The 19,833-nt window shown below is 37.3% G+C and overlaps 1 protein-coding gene across 1 annotated transcript; it reads right to left on the bottom strand.

The window, feature by feature from the left end:
- Nucleotides 1-8,085: 8,085 nt before the first annotated feature.
- Nucleotides 8,086-19,104, bottom strand: LOC121458792 (zinc finger protein 431-like). Its single transcript, XM_041668144.1, has 4 exons — nt 19,095-19,104; nt 11,456-11,575; nt 11,192-11,252; nt 8,086-8,512 (listed from the first exon to the last, which is right to left on the bottom strand). Exons 1-4 carry the CDS (start codon nt 19,102-19,104, stop codon nt 8,086-8,088), a joined length of 618 nt encoding a protein of 205 aa, XP_041524078.1.
- Between the last annotated feature and the right edge of the window lie 729 nt (nt 19,105-19,833).

Genomic DNA, 19,833 nt, shown 5'->3' with positions numbered 1-19,833 from the left:
CCATTTCCTTCCATTTCTTCTCTGGAAGTATTCAAGATGCTATTCTTCTTTTACTCCTTTTATTAAAATTTTTTGAAAGTGTTTTTCTGTAGGACTTGTCATACATTACACCGTTACTATCTTAAATTAAATGATTCTACCACCAGTTGCAATGTTATAAATTTGAGTTATGAAACTGAATATCCATTGCAGGTAAAGGAAAAGGATTTGCCTGTGGAGAGTGCTTTCTACCTCAGTCCAGATTAGAAGCAACAGATAGTATAGACTTCACCTTAATTTGCCAATTTTTCCTTTTCATTTATCTAGTTTTTTATCTCCAGAATCCTTCAGCTTGCATTCTTTTACATGCTTCATGCTTCCATCAAGGAGTTGCAGATAGGAAGTGGCATGCCTGGGCAGAGAGAGGAATATAAGTTGGTACGAGAGAGGAGCTGAGGATTGAGTGTTTTGTAGAAACAGCATTCAGTCTGAGGACTTACAGAGACAGGATACCCCATTTGGTGAGTCTAACAACATGTATCTAGGGCTTCCCTTGGAGGGGATGCTGAGGCTGAGGATAAGTTAGATTAAGAGAAATGAAGACAGAATCATAGGTTAGACTGAGAGGATGAAAGGTCCATAGAAAGCAGCCTGAGTTTATTTCTCAGCCAGCATATATACTAAACACAGTCAAAAGGCAGATCAAAAGCAGTACAGTCAGCTCCCCACCTCCCTGCACTGTGCTTGGAGGTAGTTCAAACCTGAGCATTATCTGATCCAGCTAAGCAGCTTCTAATCACTAACAAGGAGTGCCCCCAGCTGGCCTACACTAGCCCAGAGCTTAATAGAAAAAAAAGGACTCTTTGAGCTGGGCAAAATGCTTTTTCTGTTGGGAAACAGAGATGTTACTAATAGCCTGTAAGGTTACTGGAAGAACAGCAGGCATGCTTGAACACAAATGGAATCTTTGAGTCTGAAATGACTCCAGATGGAAACTGAGTCACACGTGGGCTCCCACATTGGACTGCGAATTTCATAAAGTTAAGAACTAGTGGCTGGATGTTATGCTTCTCTAATCTTTCAGCTTTCAGACCTACTATCTAACTACAGGGTTTATGAATAAGATCAATTTGCACTACATCTAAAATCTAATTTTACAAAAGGGTTATTCTTAATTCCTGTTCATGATTTTGGGTCTAAATCTCTATCAAGTAACTTAAAATTAATTTTGTGAATCATGTATATAAATAAAAAAAAAACTATGCTCCTTTAACCTCTTTGAACTTTACTACATACAGCACTTAAAAGGTTTTCTAGTAAACCATGATCATTCTTAGCAGTGACCATTAAAATCTTTCTTTTTTTTGTCTTTTTTTTTTAAATTAAAAGGGTGAGAGACAGACGTATGGTGCAGAGAGAATTTACCGTGCAGACAGAGTTTACATGGAGCGTTATATTAAAGGAGGGGAAGGGAGTAGGGGAAAGGAAGGGAGAGAGGGGAGAGAGGAAGGGAGCTCAGAGCGGCCTCATGGGGGGGGGCGGGGAAAGGAACATTAAAATCTTAAACAGGGGCTTAGGGCCCCACACCATTGATTCCTCCTAGAGTGTGGTATGCCACTAAACTGACTACCTCCCCCCAAAGATCAGCTTTGGGCTCTGTATTATTCACGACAAATCCAAGATTACTATCTACGATGGTCCTCATGTACTACACTAGCCAGAACTTGAGATAATTTCTCCACTTTCCCATTACACAAAGACTGGACAAGAGATAATACAGGCAATGCTCCCATGAATTGAAATTATCCTAAGTTTATTTCAGGGACCCTTATAGATGCCATTGCCCAAAGACATCAAAAAATAATTTTTAAAACATGGTTCCCATATTTCCAAGAGTTGGGGGGAAGCAGTTTGGTCATGCATTAGGTCATGATTTATGTCATCATTGAGGTGGAGGTGGTAACAAGTTACTCTGGGTAATGGTAAAACATATAAACAAAGGAGCTTATATTCAGTTATCTTGTTCTGAAAAGAAAAAGGGAAGATGTATAAATTATAGGATAAATGATAGATTACTCAATTTTCTTTAAATAAAAACAATTATTTTTATTAAATATTTTACATTAGTATGGCTTTTGTATATTAATACATATTTGAGGTTATTTTTGTTATATTATAGATGTTTCTAATCTTATTTAACATATTTGTGTATATTCATGCAAATTCAAAATTATTTTTGATAAAACATTCTGTAAATATATTTCTACTCTTATGTATTGTTGTGTGCCCAACAAGTCACTTTACGATGTAAAAACAAATCTCTCATCCTTAAAATTACTATTAAAAGCTATTTAAATTAATAAAATTACAGGTTAATAGTTACATATTATAATCATACTTATGGTCATGTTAGGGAGTCTTTCAAGGTGAAACCAAAAGACATTTCATTTCCATTTTTTTCATGATAGGGTTCCTTTCTATTACTCTGGTTTTCCTGGAAATCACTTTGTAGACCAGCCTGGCCTGGAGCACACTGAGATCAACGTTCTTCTGCCACACAAGTACTAGGATTAAAGACATGACCATTACTCTCTGGCCAAAAATACATTTTAAATAAGTCATCAAACATTTCCTATTCAAAATATGGCATTTAAGATGTTATGATTATATAAGGCTTTTATGGCAAGACATGTCTGTTCCTGACAACACCAATCTACTTCAGAGAAATGATGGCTATCATAGAAATGACTAAATGTAGTTAACTTTCTTGCAGGCAAGAGTTAGGCACTGGCAAGAAACTGCCCTTTGAGTTAACTACTGACAGTATACTGTCCAAGTTAGATAGGCAGGACACGGAAGAAAGTGACAGCTGAGCATTGCCATGGCAAAGAAGGACAATCCTTCAAAATTCCTGCTTCACAGAAACTTGGTCATATCTTCTAGGTTTACAGGCTAAAGTTAAAAGTCCAACAGTACAGTGGAATCTTGGGTGACTGTCCAGGCAGTCAGTTGTTTTTGTCATTTCTTGGCTTTTTTAAATTGTTTTTATTGAGGTATTTATTTTTTTCTGCTCTCTTCTCTTCCTCCCTACTTCTACCTTCTCCCATGATCTCCATGCCTGCAATTAGTTCATAAGATTCTCTCTTTTTCTACTTTCCATGTAGATTAGATCCATGTATGTCTGTCTTAGATTCCTCTTTGTTATCTAGGTTCTCTGGGGTTGAGAATTGTAGGCTGGTTTTCTTTGCTTTAGGTCTAAAAGACACTTATGAGTGAGAACATTGTATATTTGTATTTCTGGGTCTGGGTTACCTCACTCAATATGATGTGTTGATGCATAAATTTGCTTGCAATTTCCAAATGTCATTATTTTTTTCTGTTGTGTGGTACTCCATTGTGTAAATGCAGCACATTTTCCTCATCCATTCTTTGGTCAGGGAGTGTTTAGGTTGTTACCAGGCTAATACAAATAGTGCTGATATGGATATAGCTGCACACATGCCCTTGTGATATGATTGAGAATCATTTGTTATACCCATAAGTGCTATTGCTAGGTCTTGAGGTAGGTTGTGTCCTAATTTTCAGAGAAATCACCATTCTGATTTCTAAAGTGATTGTACCAGTTTGCATTCCCACCAGCAATGTAGAAGTTTTACCTTCACCCCACATCCTCTCTAGTATAAACTGTCCTCAGTGTTTTTGATCATGGCTATTCTTACAGGTGTAATGTGGGATCTCAGAGTTGTTTTTACATTTCTTTAATGGCTAAGGATGCTGAGCATTTCCTTAAGTGTCTTTCAGTCATTTTATAGTCATCTGTTTAGAATTTTCTGTTTAAGTCTGTACAATTTTTTCCCCTTGGCTTATTTGTTCTTCTGATGACAAGTTCCTTGAGCTTTTTATATATTTTGGAATCAGCCGTCTGTTTGAAGTGGGGTTGAAGAAGACCTTTTTCTGTCTTGTAGGCTGCCATTTTATTAAACATTTCTTTTGCTTTTCAGAATGTTCTCAGTTTTAGGTGGTCCCATCTATTAAATATTGCTATTATTATTATTGTTATTGTTATTATTATTATTATTATTTCATGCTGCTGGGGTTATATTTAGAAAGTGGTCTCCTGTACCAATGTGTTCAAGTGTACTTCCCACTTTCACTTCTCTGAAGTTCAGTGTGATTGTTTTTATGTTTTGATCTATTTGGACTTGAGATTTCTGCATGGAGATAGATGAACACTATACTTTCTGTTTACTCAGGTAGTATTATATCCTTCTCAGGTCTCTAATGTAGTTAAATACTAGATAATTGTGGTTCTCTCTGTTGTTACCAAATTGAAGCAAATCAGAAACTAGCATGAAATAAGTGTAGTAATAAGGGTAGCGGCGGGGCTGTGTCCCCAACACCCCGGCCGCCTGCCCAGCTAGCTTATGCCCCGAAATAATTACACGGACACTGTATTCTTTTAAACACTGCTTGGCCCTTTAGCCCTAGCCCTTACTGGCTAATTCTGTTATCCCGATCAACCCATCTCTAATAATCAGTGAGCACCGGTCTTACCAGGAAAGGTTCAGCATGTCTAACCTGGCGGCTTGCTTCATGGCGTGTCTGCCCAGGAGCCGGGAGCATGGCGTCTCATCAAGTGGTTGACAGGAATTGAACTCAGGACCTCTGGAAGAGCAGGCAATGCTCTTAACCACTGACCCATCTCTCCAGCCCACAATTCTTATATTTTAAGAAAGTGTTAGAAATAAATATTTAGCCCGCAGAATGAACTAATTAGATATGTATGATGGTGTAAATATGTTTCTATGTAAAGAAGAATTATTATTCAAGATGTCCTGGGTCCTTATACTTTGAAAAAATTTACATTTACAATCTGAAAAAAGACAATAATTTACTGATGTACTATTTCTTCAAATCAAATTTGATCATCACCGATAGAGTTCTGTGGGAAGAAACTGTTGTATACTAGGCAAGAATCCTAACCTTAATCCCAGTAGAACATCAAGTTATGGTATGAAATATACAACTGATTGCTGATTATCTTTATTATATTAATATCACATAAATGAAAATATTTTTTGAATTAACACACGAGGTATTTAATGTTTCTTATAATTACATTTTCAGTCATTTTAACATTAACATTGTTAAATTGTGTTGAGAAAACAGAACACATTGGGAGTTCATCATCTACCCTTGAACTTGTGCTCAGGTGGCAGACATATGAGCATCATGAGTTCAAATGTATCTCTGAATCATTACTGACATCCAAGCCAAGATGAATAATAAACAAAACAACAAGGGATTTTGTGAAATGATGAAAATCAAAACCACGAACAACAACTGACCACCCTTTCACTGACACCCTTACTTGAAAAGTATGATCAGACATGTTCTAATATTTTAATAACCAATGGGACACTTCAATGATGGGAAGGCCATTCTATATATTACATCAGAAAAATACCTATTACTAGGTAAAGGCACAATAGAAGCTGAGCAAAAGCCATAGAAGGAATAAAATGACTACAAAATAAATTTTAGTAAATGGAGTTGCCACAATATAAAACTTTAGTACCTACCTCAAATGTTTCAAAATAGAAACCAAAATGCAATGATTTCCAGCATCAATCTTGAGTGAACAAGTTACATAATTTACTTCCTCCAAGGCTATGATGAAAAATAATTTTTCTTCAAGCTGAAGACAACTTTGATGGCTAAAGTCACTGAAAATTATTTTCATGAATAGGGCTTTCTGCTTTATGAGTTTGTTCCTATTTCCAAAATTCAATGAGATATAAATGGACATTAAAATATTTATAGCACTAGAGTTATGGCTAGGTGACTAAGAAATCTTCATTCCATGGACTGAGGTCAGATTTTTTAACAGATATTTGTAATTTCTGCTACAAGAAGATCTAAGGTGTTTAACTTTTCCAGGATGCAGAATGAACATTTACATTTCCCAACACACACACATCACATCATTACAATAAAAGCATTTTTTAAACAATTTTTCACTCATGAAAATTTTTCTTCCGTAAGCATTTATTAATGTAAAATAGGAGACCAGGCATCTTACAGCTCACTTACAGATTTTTTCTTCATGAAGTATTGGTTCATGTAAAGAGAAATCAAATTAAAACTAGAAGTAAGAGAAACTAATCCTTGTAAAATGATGGTATCATTTGGGAAGATTTAGGTTATGAGAATTTACATCCATACACAGTTCCAGTTCCAATACTCTGCTTTATGTGGAAGATTACAGCTGTGAATTCTTAAGTTCCAGCTTTAGTGCCATGTCTGACACATTTTGTCATGGCTCTTTCATGGTGATCGGTTACCCTCTAGAACCATGGCCTCAATAAGATGCTTTTATATTGTGAAATAGACATCATATCACAACCGAAAAGGAGGCAGTACACATCCACAAATATTTGCACCTGAATTACATATTCCATGCTGTTGAAGAGAAGTATAAAATCTAAGGGTTACATTATTGTTCAAATTCATCCTGCAAGTCTTAAAGCTATGAAAGGAAGGATATACTGACTACCGAAAATTAGGCAATACCAACAGCTGTGAAAAGAAGTTGGTCCCACTAGATGTAGCAATTCTGTTCCTCTCTGAGAGACAGTCATTACAGCTGGGCTCTGCTCCATTCTTCTATGAAAGCTTCCCAGCAGAAATGTCTGTTGCTGATCTGCTCCACTCTCCTAAGGGAGTCTCCCATAAGAGGTGTCCATTGCTTCTGTGCTCTTCTGGGCAAAGTGAGTTTCCAAACAGTGATGTCAACTCCACTAGGGATTTCCTGATCCATTCCAGTGAAAGAAGGTGTTCATATAAATCTCAGGCAAGAGATTTATTTGGGAGCGAAGAATACAGAGTGTGACTTCTTTTGCAAGGCTGGAAAGGGGCCGCTGCCAACTGAAGGAGCATATGACTCATATAGGGCTTCTTGGAGCCAGAGCACTTCTAAGGAGATTTAGAATGCAGGAATTGGTGAGATTTAAATGCCTGGGTTTGAACAAGCTCAGAGATGGGCTGGATTTTGTGCTCTGGGATTGGTTTTGAGCTCAGAGAGAAAAGGGAAGATTGTATTTCTTTGGAACTGGTTTGAAAGCCAAAGCAGGTTTCTTTCACTGTCCATTTTTGATGTTTGACTGTGTTTTCAGGGTGATGTTGTATCTTTCACTAGTTCTGGATTTAGGGGCAAAGTGTTTTCCTTTGTATCTCATTTCAATACCAGGTTGTGATTCTTCTCCTGGCTCTATGTCCTTCCCATAAAACTTCATAAAATCACAAAGTAGGTTTTGTCCATTAGTTTCCTGGTGCAAATAAAATAAAAGCTGGTACCATAATGCTTGAACAGATTTTTGACACTATCGTTTTATTACAGAATGAATACTGTTGGTTAATAGACTGTAAGTGTGATGGCTTCAGGTACATAAAACTATCAGATTGATTACACGCAAAAAGATTTACTGCTGTAAAAACTGCAAAACATATACCACACTAAGTTTATTTTTTCACTACAGTATGATTATTCTCATGTTTTTGAAGAGTACACTCCTTAAGTTTACAGTTTCTCTCCAGGATGGTTTGTTTTATGTATTTGGAGATTATTGTGCCAAAGGATTTGGAAAAACAAATTCCATTCACAAGTTTCTCTCCAATCTGTGTTCTTTTCTGCTTTTGAAGATGAATAAGACGTGATAAGACCTTTCCAAACTCATTTCATGCATACTGTTTCACACCCGTGTGTGTTCTTTTATGCAATTGAAGAGCACTGTGTTGAGCAAAGGCCTTTCCACACTGGTTACATTCATAGGGTTTCTATCCAGTATGTGATCTTTTATGCCTTTGAATATTACGGTGTTGAGCAAAGGCCTTACCACACTGACTACAGGCATAGGGTTTCTCTCCAGTATGTGTTCTTTTATGCCTTTGAAGATATCTATGTTGAACAAAGGCCTTTCCACACTGATGACATTCATAGGGTTTCTCTCCAGTATGTGATCTTTTATGCAATTGAAGAGTACCATGATGAGCAAAGGCCTTACCACACTGATTACATTCATAGGGTTTCTCTCCAGTATGTGATCTTTAATGCAATTGAAAAGCACTGTGGTAAGCAAAAGCCTTAACACACTTATTACATTCATAGGGTTTCTCTCCAGTATGTGTTCTTTTATGCTGTCGTAGAATACTGTTTTCAGCAAAGGCATTACCACACTGATTACATGCATAGGGTTTCTCTCCAGTATGTGTTCTTTTATGCTGTCGAAGAGTACCCTGTTGAGCAAAGGCCTTACCGCACTGACTACAGGCATAGGGTTTCTCTCCAGTATGTGTTCTTTTATGCAATTGAAGGTGATCGTGATGTGCAAAGGCCTTACCACACTGATTACATACAAAGTGTTTCTCTCCAGTATGTGTTATTTTATGAAATTGAATATTACAGGGCTGTGCAAAGGGTTTACCACACTGATTACATTCACGGGGTTTCTCTTCAGTGTGTGTTCTTTCGCGCAACTGAAGAGCATTGTGGTGAACAAAGGCTTTATGATATGGATTAGATTCATTCTCAATATCATGTGTTCTTTTATTCCTCTGAAGCTGACTGTCAGATGCCAAGGCTTTAACACATTGAGGATACAGTGAAAGTTATTTTCCAGAATTATTTCTTTTAATCCTGCAAGCATAATTGGAACATATAAAAGTGTTACCAACCACATTCAATACACTCTTGAACCTACATATCTCTATGTATTACTTTTATAATTTAGTCCAATTGTAAATAGAAATCAGATATTAAGGTTTTATAACTGTTTAAACTCATGCTTTCTTCTCTAATTAAGGGTTGTTTTGCATTTTTAAGAGACCTGTCATGGTAATTTCCTTTATTATGTGGTTTAACTTTTCACATTTACAGAAACATTTATCTATTTGACATATTTCTCATATTTGAAGAGGACTGGATAACCTCAGAACAACTTTATTACATTCATAAACTGTCCTATACTATGAATCATACTACATTTGCTAACTGAACTAGGACAATCAGAAGTATTTGCACAATTCTAGAACTCATGTGGCTTCTCTGCACTGTGAGTTTGTTTATGTATTAACAGTGATCAAAACAACTTTGAGATATCATCTTATACCTGTCAGAATGGCTAAAACCAAAAACACCAATGATAGCCTTTGCTGGAGAGGCTGTGGAGGAAGGGGAACCCTCATCCATTGCTGGTGGGAATGCAATCTTGTGCAACCACTTTGGAAATCAAGATTTTGGTTTCTCAGGAAATTAGGCATCAACCTACCCCTAGACCCAGCAATACCACTCTTGGGAACATACCCAAGAGATGCCCTATCATATGTCAAAAGCATTTGTTCAACTATGTTCATAGCAGTATTATTTGTAATAGCCAGAACCTGGAAACAACCTAGATGTCCTTCAATGGAAGAATGGATGAAGAAAGTTTGGAATATCTACTATCTACACATTAGAGTACTATGCTGCGGTAAAAAACAATGACTTCTTGAATTTTGCATGCAAATGGATGGAAATAGAGAACACTATCCTGAGTGAGGTAACCCAGACTCAAAAAGATGAACAGGGGATGTACTCACTCATAATTGGTTTCTAGCAATAAATAAGGGTCATGGAGTCTACAATTGGTGAATCTAAAGAAGCTAAATAAGAAGGTGAACCCAAGGAAAATCATATAGTTATCATCTTGGCTATGGGAAGTAGACAAAATTGCCGGGGAGAAAATTGGGATATTGGGGGTGGGATGGGATGGGGGTAAGGGGAGATGGGGAGAGAAAAGTGAGAAGGGGAGGATGGGGAGAACTTGGGGAAAAAGGATGATTCGTATAAAGGAAGGTTGGATAGGGGAGCACGGAAGCACAATTCTTTGTTAAAGGAGCCACCTTAGGGTTGGCAAGAGACTTGAACCTAGAGTCGCTCCCAGGAGCCCAAGGCGATGTTGCCAGTTAGTTCCTTGGGCAGCTGAGGATAGGGAACCTGAAATGACCCTATCCTATAGCAATATTGAAGAATATCTTGCATATCACCATAGAACCTTCATCTGGTGATGGATGAAGATAGAGACAGAGGCCCACACTGGAGCACTGGACTGAGCTCCCAAGGTCCCAATGAGGAGTGGAAGGAGGGAGAAGATGAGCAAGGAAGTCAGGACCATGAGGGGTGCACTCACCCACTGAGACAGTGGGGCTGATCTATTGGGAGCTCACCAAGGCCAGGTGGACTATGACTGAAAAAGTATGGGATAAAACCGGACTCTTTGAACATGGCGAGCGATGAGTGCTGATGAGGACAATGGCATGGGGTTTTGACACTACCTCATGTTCTGGCTTTGTGGGAGCCTAGCCAGTTTGGACGTTCACCTTCCTAGACATGGACTGAGTGGGGAGGACCTTGGACTTTCCACAGGGCAGGGAACCCTGACTGCTCTTTGGTCTGGAGAGGGAGGGGGAGATGAGTGGGGGGAGGGCAAAAAGGGTGGGAGGAGGGGGAAAGAAATGGGAGGCTGGGAGAAAGCTGAAACTTTTTTTTCCTTTTCTCAATAAAATAAAAAAAATTAAAAAAGTGTATTAGTAATACAAGATTTACTATGTGCTCTCAGTTTAGTAGAAAGTCTTACAGATATACTTATCATCACTTCAATGTGTACACATTTTGTATTATGAGTAGCAAGAAATAAATGGATTGGCAGATCTACAGCATAGCTCTCATGGTGCTATGATTCAAATGGTGATATCTGTTTAGCCATTTCTCACTTGTCTTTTTAATTAAAAGAATGCCTAAAAATGCAATTCACCTACATGAAATTGTATATGAATTGTTCAGAAGTTAATAATTATAAATGTACTTAAACCTGTGCTTGCCGGGCGGTGGTGGCGCACGCCTTTAATCCCAGCACTCGGGAGGCAGAGGCAGGCGGATCTCTGTGAGTTCGAAACCAGCCTGGTCTACAAGAGCTAGTTCCAGGACAGGCTCCAAAACCACAGAGAAACCCTGTCTCGAAAAACCAAAATAAATAAATAAATAAATAAATAAATAAATAAATAAATAAATAAATAAAGCTGTGCTTATTCACACTGTTGTCTTTATTTAAATCTTCTAGGACACATTATCATTTCATCAGATGCTCATTGTTTTCAGCATGCACAAGAAAATTACCTTCCGTGACTTCTAGAACGTTGACAATGTTCTTTACTATTATGTTCTTCCCAAATGTATCCTAAAATGCAGTACCAGAAAATGTATGTCATAATATTGAATACTGTGCAACATTTAAGTAGCTATTTTAAGTAAACCTTAGAACCATGCCTGCGTTATTCACCTCATTCTTTTTCTCCTTTCTAAATCAAATTATTGAAGAACATCACTATCTAAGGAAAAGTTGTTCCTTTATTTTGAAACATGAAGGAAATTCATTTTTACCTATAGTAGTGAGGTTCCTGTAGGTCTCCAGCATCACATCTTTGTAGAGATTCTTCTGGGAAGGATCCAGCAAATCCCACTCTTCCTTAGTGAAATTGATAAGCACATCATCATAGGTCACTGCCTTCTAAAATATGCCATATATGATAGTGACATGATAGTGACAACATTGTAAATGTATACTTTTTTGATAGTATAGTCATAAAATTCTGGTGTTCCCTAATAATATTCCAAGACATAGACAGTCATTTTAGAAGGAAATTGAAAAGGAGAGTCTTCTCTGTCATTTCTGTACTCTTTGAATGAGGTATCACCTTACAAGAGAAATATCTATTAGCAGAGAGAAACGAGGAAACAGATCAACAGTTCATAGTACAAATGAGAAATTTTTATGGAGATTAACTAACTACAAATAGAAAAATAAGTTGGACACACTGGGTGTATTGACTCATGCCTGTAAGCTCAGACCTTCAAAAACAGAGGCAGGTATATTTTTCTCTGAGTTAAATGCCAGACATGTCTATGCAATGAGGTCCAGGACAAGTGGAAGTACATAGTAAGACCCTATCATCCAGGAAGTGGTGATGCATGCCTTTAATCCCAGCAATCAGGAGGCAGAGGCAGGTGGATCTCTTTGAGTTTGAGGCCAGCCTGTTCTATGAGAGCTAGTTCCAGGACAGGCTCCAAAGCTACAGAGAAGCCCTGTCTCAAAAATCAAATAAACAAACAACAAACAAACAAAACTGCACTGTCTCCATTGCAAAAATCACTGAATCAAGCAAGAAGAATAGAAGAAATTACATGTTTTTAATGTAGTTCCTACAAAGAAGCATGCATTCACTCCACTTCTCTATTTATCTTCCAAACATCCGAAGTGCCCTATTTAAAGTGTAATACCAAGAACATTTTACAAACAGAGCTTTATGTTTAAACAGTTACAAATGGACAGATGAAAACATTAGCAATATAAATCTTGGGCATAAATAATAAACACAAGCTGGGAGAGGGATGACCAAGTAGTACCTAGCTTTTGATGGTCTTGAGTAGATGTGGCAGAATTTCCAGTACTTATTTTCGGATCATAACTATCCATTATTCCAAGTTCACACACTCTGAGATCCTTTGATCATGTTGAGAACCAGGTACCCATGTGGTCCATAGCCATGCTGATGCATCAAATAGTGTTATTAATTTAAAAAATGTAAAGTAAGCATAACAAGCAGGAAGAAGTTCATGAACCTACAATTCAATGACTCTGAATGCTTAGTCAGTACTAATGTCCTGCCTACTGAACGACTTCCAGACCCTAAAATGAGGGAAAATTTCTACTTCTATCATAGGCAACACAGACCAGAATACCAAAGAGCAGATAGAAACCAAGGAACCAAACGTGCATCCAACAACGACAAACAGAGATACTGGCACCTAGACCTGCAGTCACCTCAGACCCAGACACCTGACAACAGCACAATAACATGATCAACAACAGACAGAGCAATATGTCACTACCATATTCCAACTCTCCTACTACAGCACACCCTGAATATTCAAACACAGTCAAAGTACAATTAAGTTAGATCAACTATGAAGATGTTTTATGTCCTTAAGAAGGAAGTGAATGAATTCTTTAAAAAAACAGGGAAAAGATAAATGAAATCTTGGAGAATAATAATAAACCCCTTAAAGAAAGTCAAACAAGCAAACAGTTGACAGAAATGAATATATCAGTTCAAGAAGTGAAAATTGAAATAGAAGCATGAAAAAAAAATGCAAGCTGAAGGATTCTGGAGATAAAAAACTAGATAAATGAAAAGGAAAAACTGGCAAATTAACATGAAGTCTATCCTATCTTTGTGAGTCTAAACTTTTATATAAAATTTACACACACCATAACTAAGGGAAATGTTAACGATATAATCGTTTTCTTTTTTTTTTAATATTTATCTATTTATTATGTATACAATATTCTGTCCGTGTGTATGTCTGCAGGCCAGAAGAGGGCACCAGACCTCATTACAGATGGTTGTGAGCCACCATGTGGTTGCTGGGAATTGAACTCAGGACCTTTGGAAGAGCAGGCAATGCTCTTAACCACTGAGCCATCTCTCCAGCCCCCAATTTTTTTTTAAAGAGAGGGTTTCTTTTTTTTTAATATTTATTTATTTATTTATTATGTATACAATATTCTGTCTGCATGCATTCCTGATATAATCGTTTTCAACTCAATCAAAAAACCCAAGGCATAACATTAGCCTGGAAGGTCTATGGCAGCAAAAGCAGAGCCTCTTTTCCAAAGTAACAAATTTTGAAGTCAAGATACCTTTAAAGTTTTTGTGGGGTTATCATCGCAGCCCCCAATCAATGTCTCTCTCTGCAGCCCAAAAATTCAAAGAAAGCACAATGTGCAATTCAGACTCTGTGTGTAGTTTCTATCTTTTTAAGGTCCATTAATTGTTTTACTTATTTTTTTCTTTAAGAACATTAGTGTAAATTCCTTTAAAAACCATTTTTAATCCATGGCTCTGTCTATATTTATCCTCTCTATCTTAAGCCCATGGACATTTATTAAATAAACCATCACCCACTCAAAGGCCTTTTTATCTGAATGTTTTTACTGTGTATCTGTAATCCTTTTCTGATGAGGAGTGTTTTGTAATTGAAACCTGCAATTGACTTTCATTTTTGTGCTTTTACAACCCCTCATTTTTAACTTTCTTAGGGTTTATGTGGACTTAGTTGCCAAACATTTGGTGTCCTAATGTAAATGGGGACTACACTTTCATCTTCTGGCTGCCTAGACCCAAATAATCACACACAAACTATATAATTATATCAGCATTTTTAAAATGCTTAAGGCATATTCCTAGTTAGACTTTACATGTTCAATTCATCCATTTCTATTCATCTATGTATCACCATGAGGTTGTCACTTACATGTAATGTTTTGGGATATTTCTATCACCTTCAGTGAATATGTGGCATCTCTTTGATCTTCCCAAATAGTACACCGAACAGTCGGGTCTTTCTTCATTAAAAAAAAGTAACAAATGCTGGAAAGTAATGAAATTGCTCTCCAACTACAATCAGGTCCTTTTTCATAATTGGGACTCCAGCAGTCCTATTTTCCTGTGCAGTGCACACTCAAAACTGTTGCTTCTATTCTGGACTGAGGTAGAAAACACTCTCCACATGCAAATCTTTCTCCTTTACCTGCAATGGATATTCAGTTTTATAACTCAAATTTATAACTTTGAAACTGGTGGTAGAATCATTTAATTTAAGATTTTAAAGGTGTAACATAGGACAAGGTCATTGCTCAGGCGAGGAGGGACCAAATACTCTTATGCCAAGATAAGATAGATAGTGTCAAAAAAATTTCCGAAATACTAGAAGCACAGCGTTTCTAGAATTAATATGACTTCCTAGGGAGAAATCACTCCACATGTTTGAGAGATTAATAAAGAAAAAAATCATTTAAAAATATTCACATACATCTCTGACTCATGCTCAAAGAGGACCCAGGCTAGAATTTTTTTTTTTTGCATTTCACTTATTTTCTTATCCTTATGTCTTTCAGGTTCAGGCTCCATACTCTGAACAATTTAAATAGGGGTGGAAGGCTAAAAGTCTACCCACCTGGACAGATGGAAGACTTACACAGTAAAGTCTTCCCAGTATTATTTCTTTTTTTATTTTTATTTTATTTTTTTGGTTTGTTTGAGCAGGGTTTCTCTGTGGCTTTTTGGAGCCTGTCCTGGAACTAGCTCTGTAGACCAGGCTGGTCTCGAACTCACAGAGATCCACCTGCCTCCCGAGTGCTGGGATTATAGGTGTGCGCCACCATCGCCCGGTTCCAGCATTATTTCTTAAATAAACCAGTAACCTTAAACAGTAAGACCATCTTCAGTGACAGGATCATGAGATGTCAGACTTTTCTTCCATTTTTACAAGCTTTTCATTAGCCTCTTAAAAGAGTTGATGGCCCTGATTTTGGTACATTTCTATCCAGAGTTACAAGATGGAGATTGCAGGGGATGTGAAGGACAGGAAAAGTATAAGGCAGAAAAGACAAAAACAGGTTAGGGAAGTCTTGCACAAGCTATGTCTCATGTCAAGTAAATTTCCTAAGAAGAATAGATTTGGGCTGGAGAGATGGCTCAGCGGTTAACAGTATTGACTGCTCTTTGAGAGGACCTGGGTTCAATTCCCAGTACACACGTGACAGCTCCTAAATATCTGTAAATCCAGTTTCCCAAGATCTGATACTAACATACCAACACATATAAAATAAAATAGAATAACTCATAAAATATCCACTATTTAGCTGGGCGATGCTGGCGCACGCCTTTAATCCCAGCACTCGGGAGGCAGAGGCAGGCGGATTTCTCTGAGTTCAAGAGCAGCCTTGTCTACAGAGCTAGTTCCAGGACAGGCTCCAAAAAGCCACAGAGAAACCATGTCTCTAAAAAACAAACATAAAAAAAACCCACTATCTATACTGCCTGAGAAATAACTTGGGGCTCTTTCATATTGACTTTTAGTCCTCTAAGTCTGTTTTATGTTTCTATCTTCATTTCTTTTAATCTAACATTTCCTCAGCCTCAGCATCCCTTCCCAGAGAACCCACAGCTTAATTCTGTTGGACAGACCATATGGGGTATCCAACTATGCTTGAACAAAATTTACTGCAGTTTCTGTATGATGCTGCTTTTGATACAAGGAATTACTTTGCATATTCTGTCCATAAATTAAGAGCTTATCTGGATAGAGCCTTACACTTTAGGGCACCTTGGTAAGATTTAAATATAAAGCAAGGGCCTTCTCTTTAGCTGTGTAAAATCCTTGAAAATCCCTCTTGCTTTCACTACTGGACAGCCATCTGAAACAACCTAGTGCTTTTTTCTTCAACAAAAACATAGATTTTTTTTCATTCTTTTTATGTGTTTCTTTTGCACTGTAGATTTGAAGGAGTCAGAGGTAATAACCATCCAGCAGAAATAATATTTTGTCTAAGATATCAGTCCATTAATTTTTAATTCTGCCTTAGTCACTTTCCTGGGACATGGAAACATTAAGAGAGATTGGGGGCCAAAGTGTCACACAACTGATCTCCAGCAAACTTTTTATGAAGTTTTCTAAGCTCCTGTACTTACTTACCAGGCCAAAATAAATCAATAGGGCCACAAGGAATAAAGCCAGGCTTGGGCTGGAGGGACCAGAACAAGATGAAGTTATGAGAGCAATCAGAATTATATCTTTATCAGAAACAGAAAATAAGACAATTTCCAGGATCAATACCGTGCACTTGCCAGGATATCATGAAGACTGCAAGCTATACAGGGAATACAGGATTGTGGTCTCAGACCAAGTGTACTGTTGAACTTCCCTACTTCCTCGACCACTAAGGGATAACTCAGAGAAACACAGATTAGCCTGAATGACTCATTGCTCGAGGGAGTGCATCACCATGTCAGCAACTTAAAAAAGCACACTGTGCCCAAGGAGCCATGGATTTTAATGTGAAATAACTAAGACACACGTCTCTCAGGGTAGATGGGCCAATCCAACCCCCTTTTCCCTGCAGAGTCTTTTGTCCACTAAAATCCTATAACCTCGACCTCCACTGCCTGCCACTACCCTCAACGCTCCTGTCTTTCAGGTCCTACAATGACAGTCAGTTAAGCTGTGTAGAGTTTTCTATGACTTTTGCCATCTAAAGTCATGTTAGCTTGAAAAGTCTTCCACAGTCAATATTCCCAAGTCCATTGCAGCACCAAAACCACTCTTATGGTACCACTTTTATTCGAACTTGCTGCTTTGTTCCTGTGATTAAAGTATCTAACCTAAAGCAACTCTGGTAATGGACAGGTTGATTTATTTGTTACCCCTAAGTCAGAATCCACTACTGTGGGAGCTTAGGGTAGGAACTCAAGTTAATCACTGAAGGCAAAACATTTGGAACCATTGTTTCCTGGTTTTCTCTTGTGCTTTCTCACTGACTTGTGCTCAGCTAGCCCCCTTAATCAGCCCAGGCCCACTTGCTTAGAGACATTGCCAACTCAGTGAAAGAATCCTCTTCCAACACCAATCATCAATCAACATAATCACTTTCAGACTGAAATCAGACATTCTGATCTAAGCACACACTCAATTGAAAATTCCTCAGGTGACCCTAGCATTTGTCTTATTGACACCTGAGGCTAATTAGCACACAGAGAAAGTCTTGTATGAGAATGTTTGTAAAGAACCAAAAATATAATGTATTATTCCTGTCAACCACTTAAGCAGCACCTAACCATGAGGATAACAACAAATGGAAAGCAGATTGCCAGAAAATGGAAAGAGAAAAGGATCTAAGATCAAGAAGAGAAAACTAAAACTGTTACTCCACAGAAACTATTCAAAACAAAAACTTAAGGAACTGATAGCAGAGGAAATATTCTGAATACAAATTGATGAATGTCCATTATTTTTGAAATTTTAATGATATATTTAGATAATGGTCCATAAAATCAACATAGATGGCACCAATGTCAAAACAAGACTCAAAGACAGACCTACAAATATATATTATAGTCCCTTAAACAAGAACTACAAGATTCTAGTCAAAATCAAATTCCAAAAAATCACTGGCCATCACTCATCCTGTACACTCCAGTTCTCTTTTTTACTAATAACAGAAAAAAAGGTTGGGTAAGGAGGGCTGTTCCACCAAAATTCACAAAATTCACTTGACACCTTCTGATATTTTTGCTTTGTGGAAATAGTTTTGATTACTAAAAGGATCTCATTTTCTTATGATAAAGAAAATGATGTATGTTAGGATCACTTAGACACCATTTCATTTCCTACAATTGGTGATTGCCTCTAAGTCTGTATCAGAGTGAGGAAGTATAAACTTTTTAAATGAAATTTCAAGAGAACAGATTTTTAAAGAATCACTGTACATGAGAAGTAACTTGCTTTACTCTGACTGCTTTATAAATCACAATTTTGAAAACAAGGTTATTCCTATTTTTGAGTATGTTTGTGCATGAGACAAAATACCTGTGATATACAAAACAATGATTGTCAGGTTTCTTGGATTGGGAATAGTAGACATTTGTTAACATGCAAACTTGAATGTAGGTTTAAATTTGGGTTATCCACAAGGAAAAAAATATGTGCTGAGCCACCTGCCAAGATGCATAATAAATTTTATCAAATAATCCAAGTCTGTCTCAGATTAATCAAAAACAAGATAAACAAAACATAAATAAAGAAGTAAAGCCGGGCAGTGGTGGCCCACGCCTTTAATCCCAGCATTCGGGAGTCAGAGGCAGGCAGATCTCAGTAAGTTTGAGACCAGCTTGGTCTACAAGAGCTAGTTCCAGGACAGGCTCCAAAACCACAATGAAACCCTGTCTGAAATACCAAAAAAAATGTAAAGAAATGAGGCAGGCATCTAAGATAAAAAAAAATTATCTGCACAGAAACATCCCCCAAACCTCAAACTTAAGGAATTGATGCAAGAAATTTTCTGAATAAAATTGGTGAAGGTCCATCATTTTCAAGAAAGTGAATAATATATTAGATTTCAGATGTATATTACAAAAAATCTTATACAGATTCACATAATATGCTTTCTGCATTTTTTAACAAAGATCCATCAATCAAGAATGTGTACAATATTTGTGAAAGAATAAAAGTGTTAAAGAGAAAGAATTGTGAACAAAAGCAGGAATAAGTAGTCAATTTTTAATCCAAAGACCAAAGTAAACTTAGGCAAGGAAAAGTGTGATCTTGGTCAATGCTACCAGCAATCTTTGATTTTATGTGTACAGAAATTAAATAAACATAAACTGTTCAACTTTCACAAAGATATCGCAAAGTGATCCTAACCTGTTGTTTCTGACCTCAGGTACAGATCTGTCTTCTGAGATGCAGCCACATGATATAGATGTTCTCTTTGCAAATAGAGAAGATCTCTTGTTACAGCTCTCCAGATCCATGTGCTATCTATCTTCTGGACGAAGGGAAACACAGTCCCACTGATGTCCAATCCCAAAACACCTAAAAACTGATTTAAAATCTGCTTCCTGCTACAGGCATTATGGCAGAATTGGTGGATTGTGCCCTATCTAGCTGGCTAACACAATGCACACCTGAGAAATCTCTGCACATCAGAAACTCCTTTTGTCCCCTGGTAAGCTTCACTGGATCACACCATTGTGGCATGTGGCAGAATCACATTAACAGAATTCTACTCAAGTATTGCTCTAGCAGTTCCTAAACAATTTGTAATCTTTAGAACAGAAACCTGAAATTGGAAAGCAATATTCAGATATTCAATATTCTAGAAATTAGAACTACAGTTTTCTAATCTCTCTTCCCACTTC

The sequence above is a fragment of the Microtus oregoni genome, unplaced genomic scaffold, assembly GCF_018167655.1.
Source record: "Microtus oregoni isolate MIOR12 unplaced genomic scaffold, Mior012 000018F_ref0000195, whole genome shotgun sequence".
NCBI classification, from domain to species: Eukaryota; Metazoa; Chordata; class Mammalia; order Rodentia; family Cricetidae; genus Microtus; species Microtus oregoni.
The sequence above is the reverse complement of the archived record's forward strand: the minus strand, read 5'-3'. Positions and strand labels throughout refer to the sequence as shown.

Excerpts from the sequence above, each read along its gene's own strand:
- LOC121458792 (XM_041668144.1), bottom strand. Across the intron at positions 11,253-11,455 it reads CAGGAACCTCACTACTATAG|GATACATTTGGGAAGAACAT; the intron begins GTAAAAATGAAT and ends ACTGCATTTTAG. Across the intron at positions 8,513-11,191 it reads CGTTCTAGAAGTCACGGAAG|GCGCGAAAGAACACACACTG; the intron begins GTAATTTTCTTG and ends TGCTCTTCAGTT.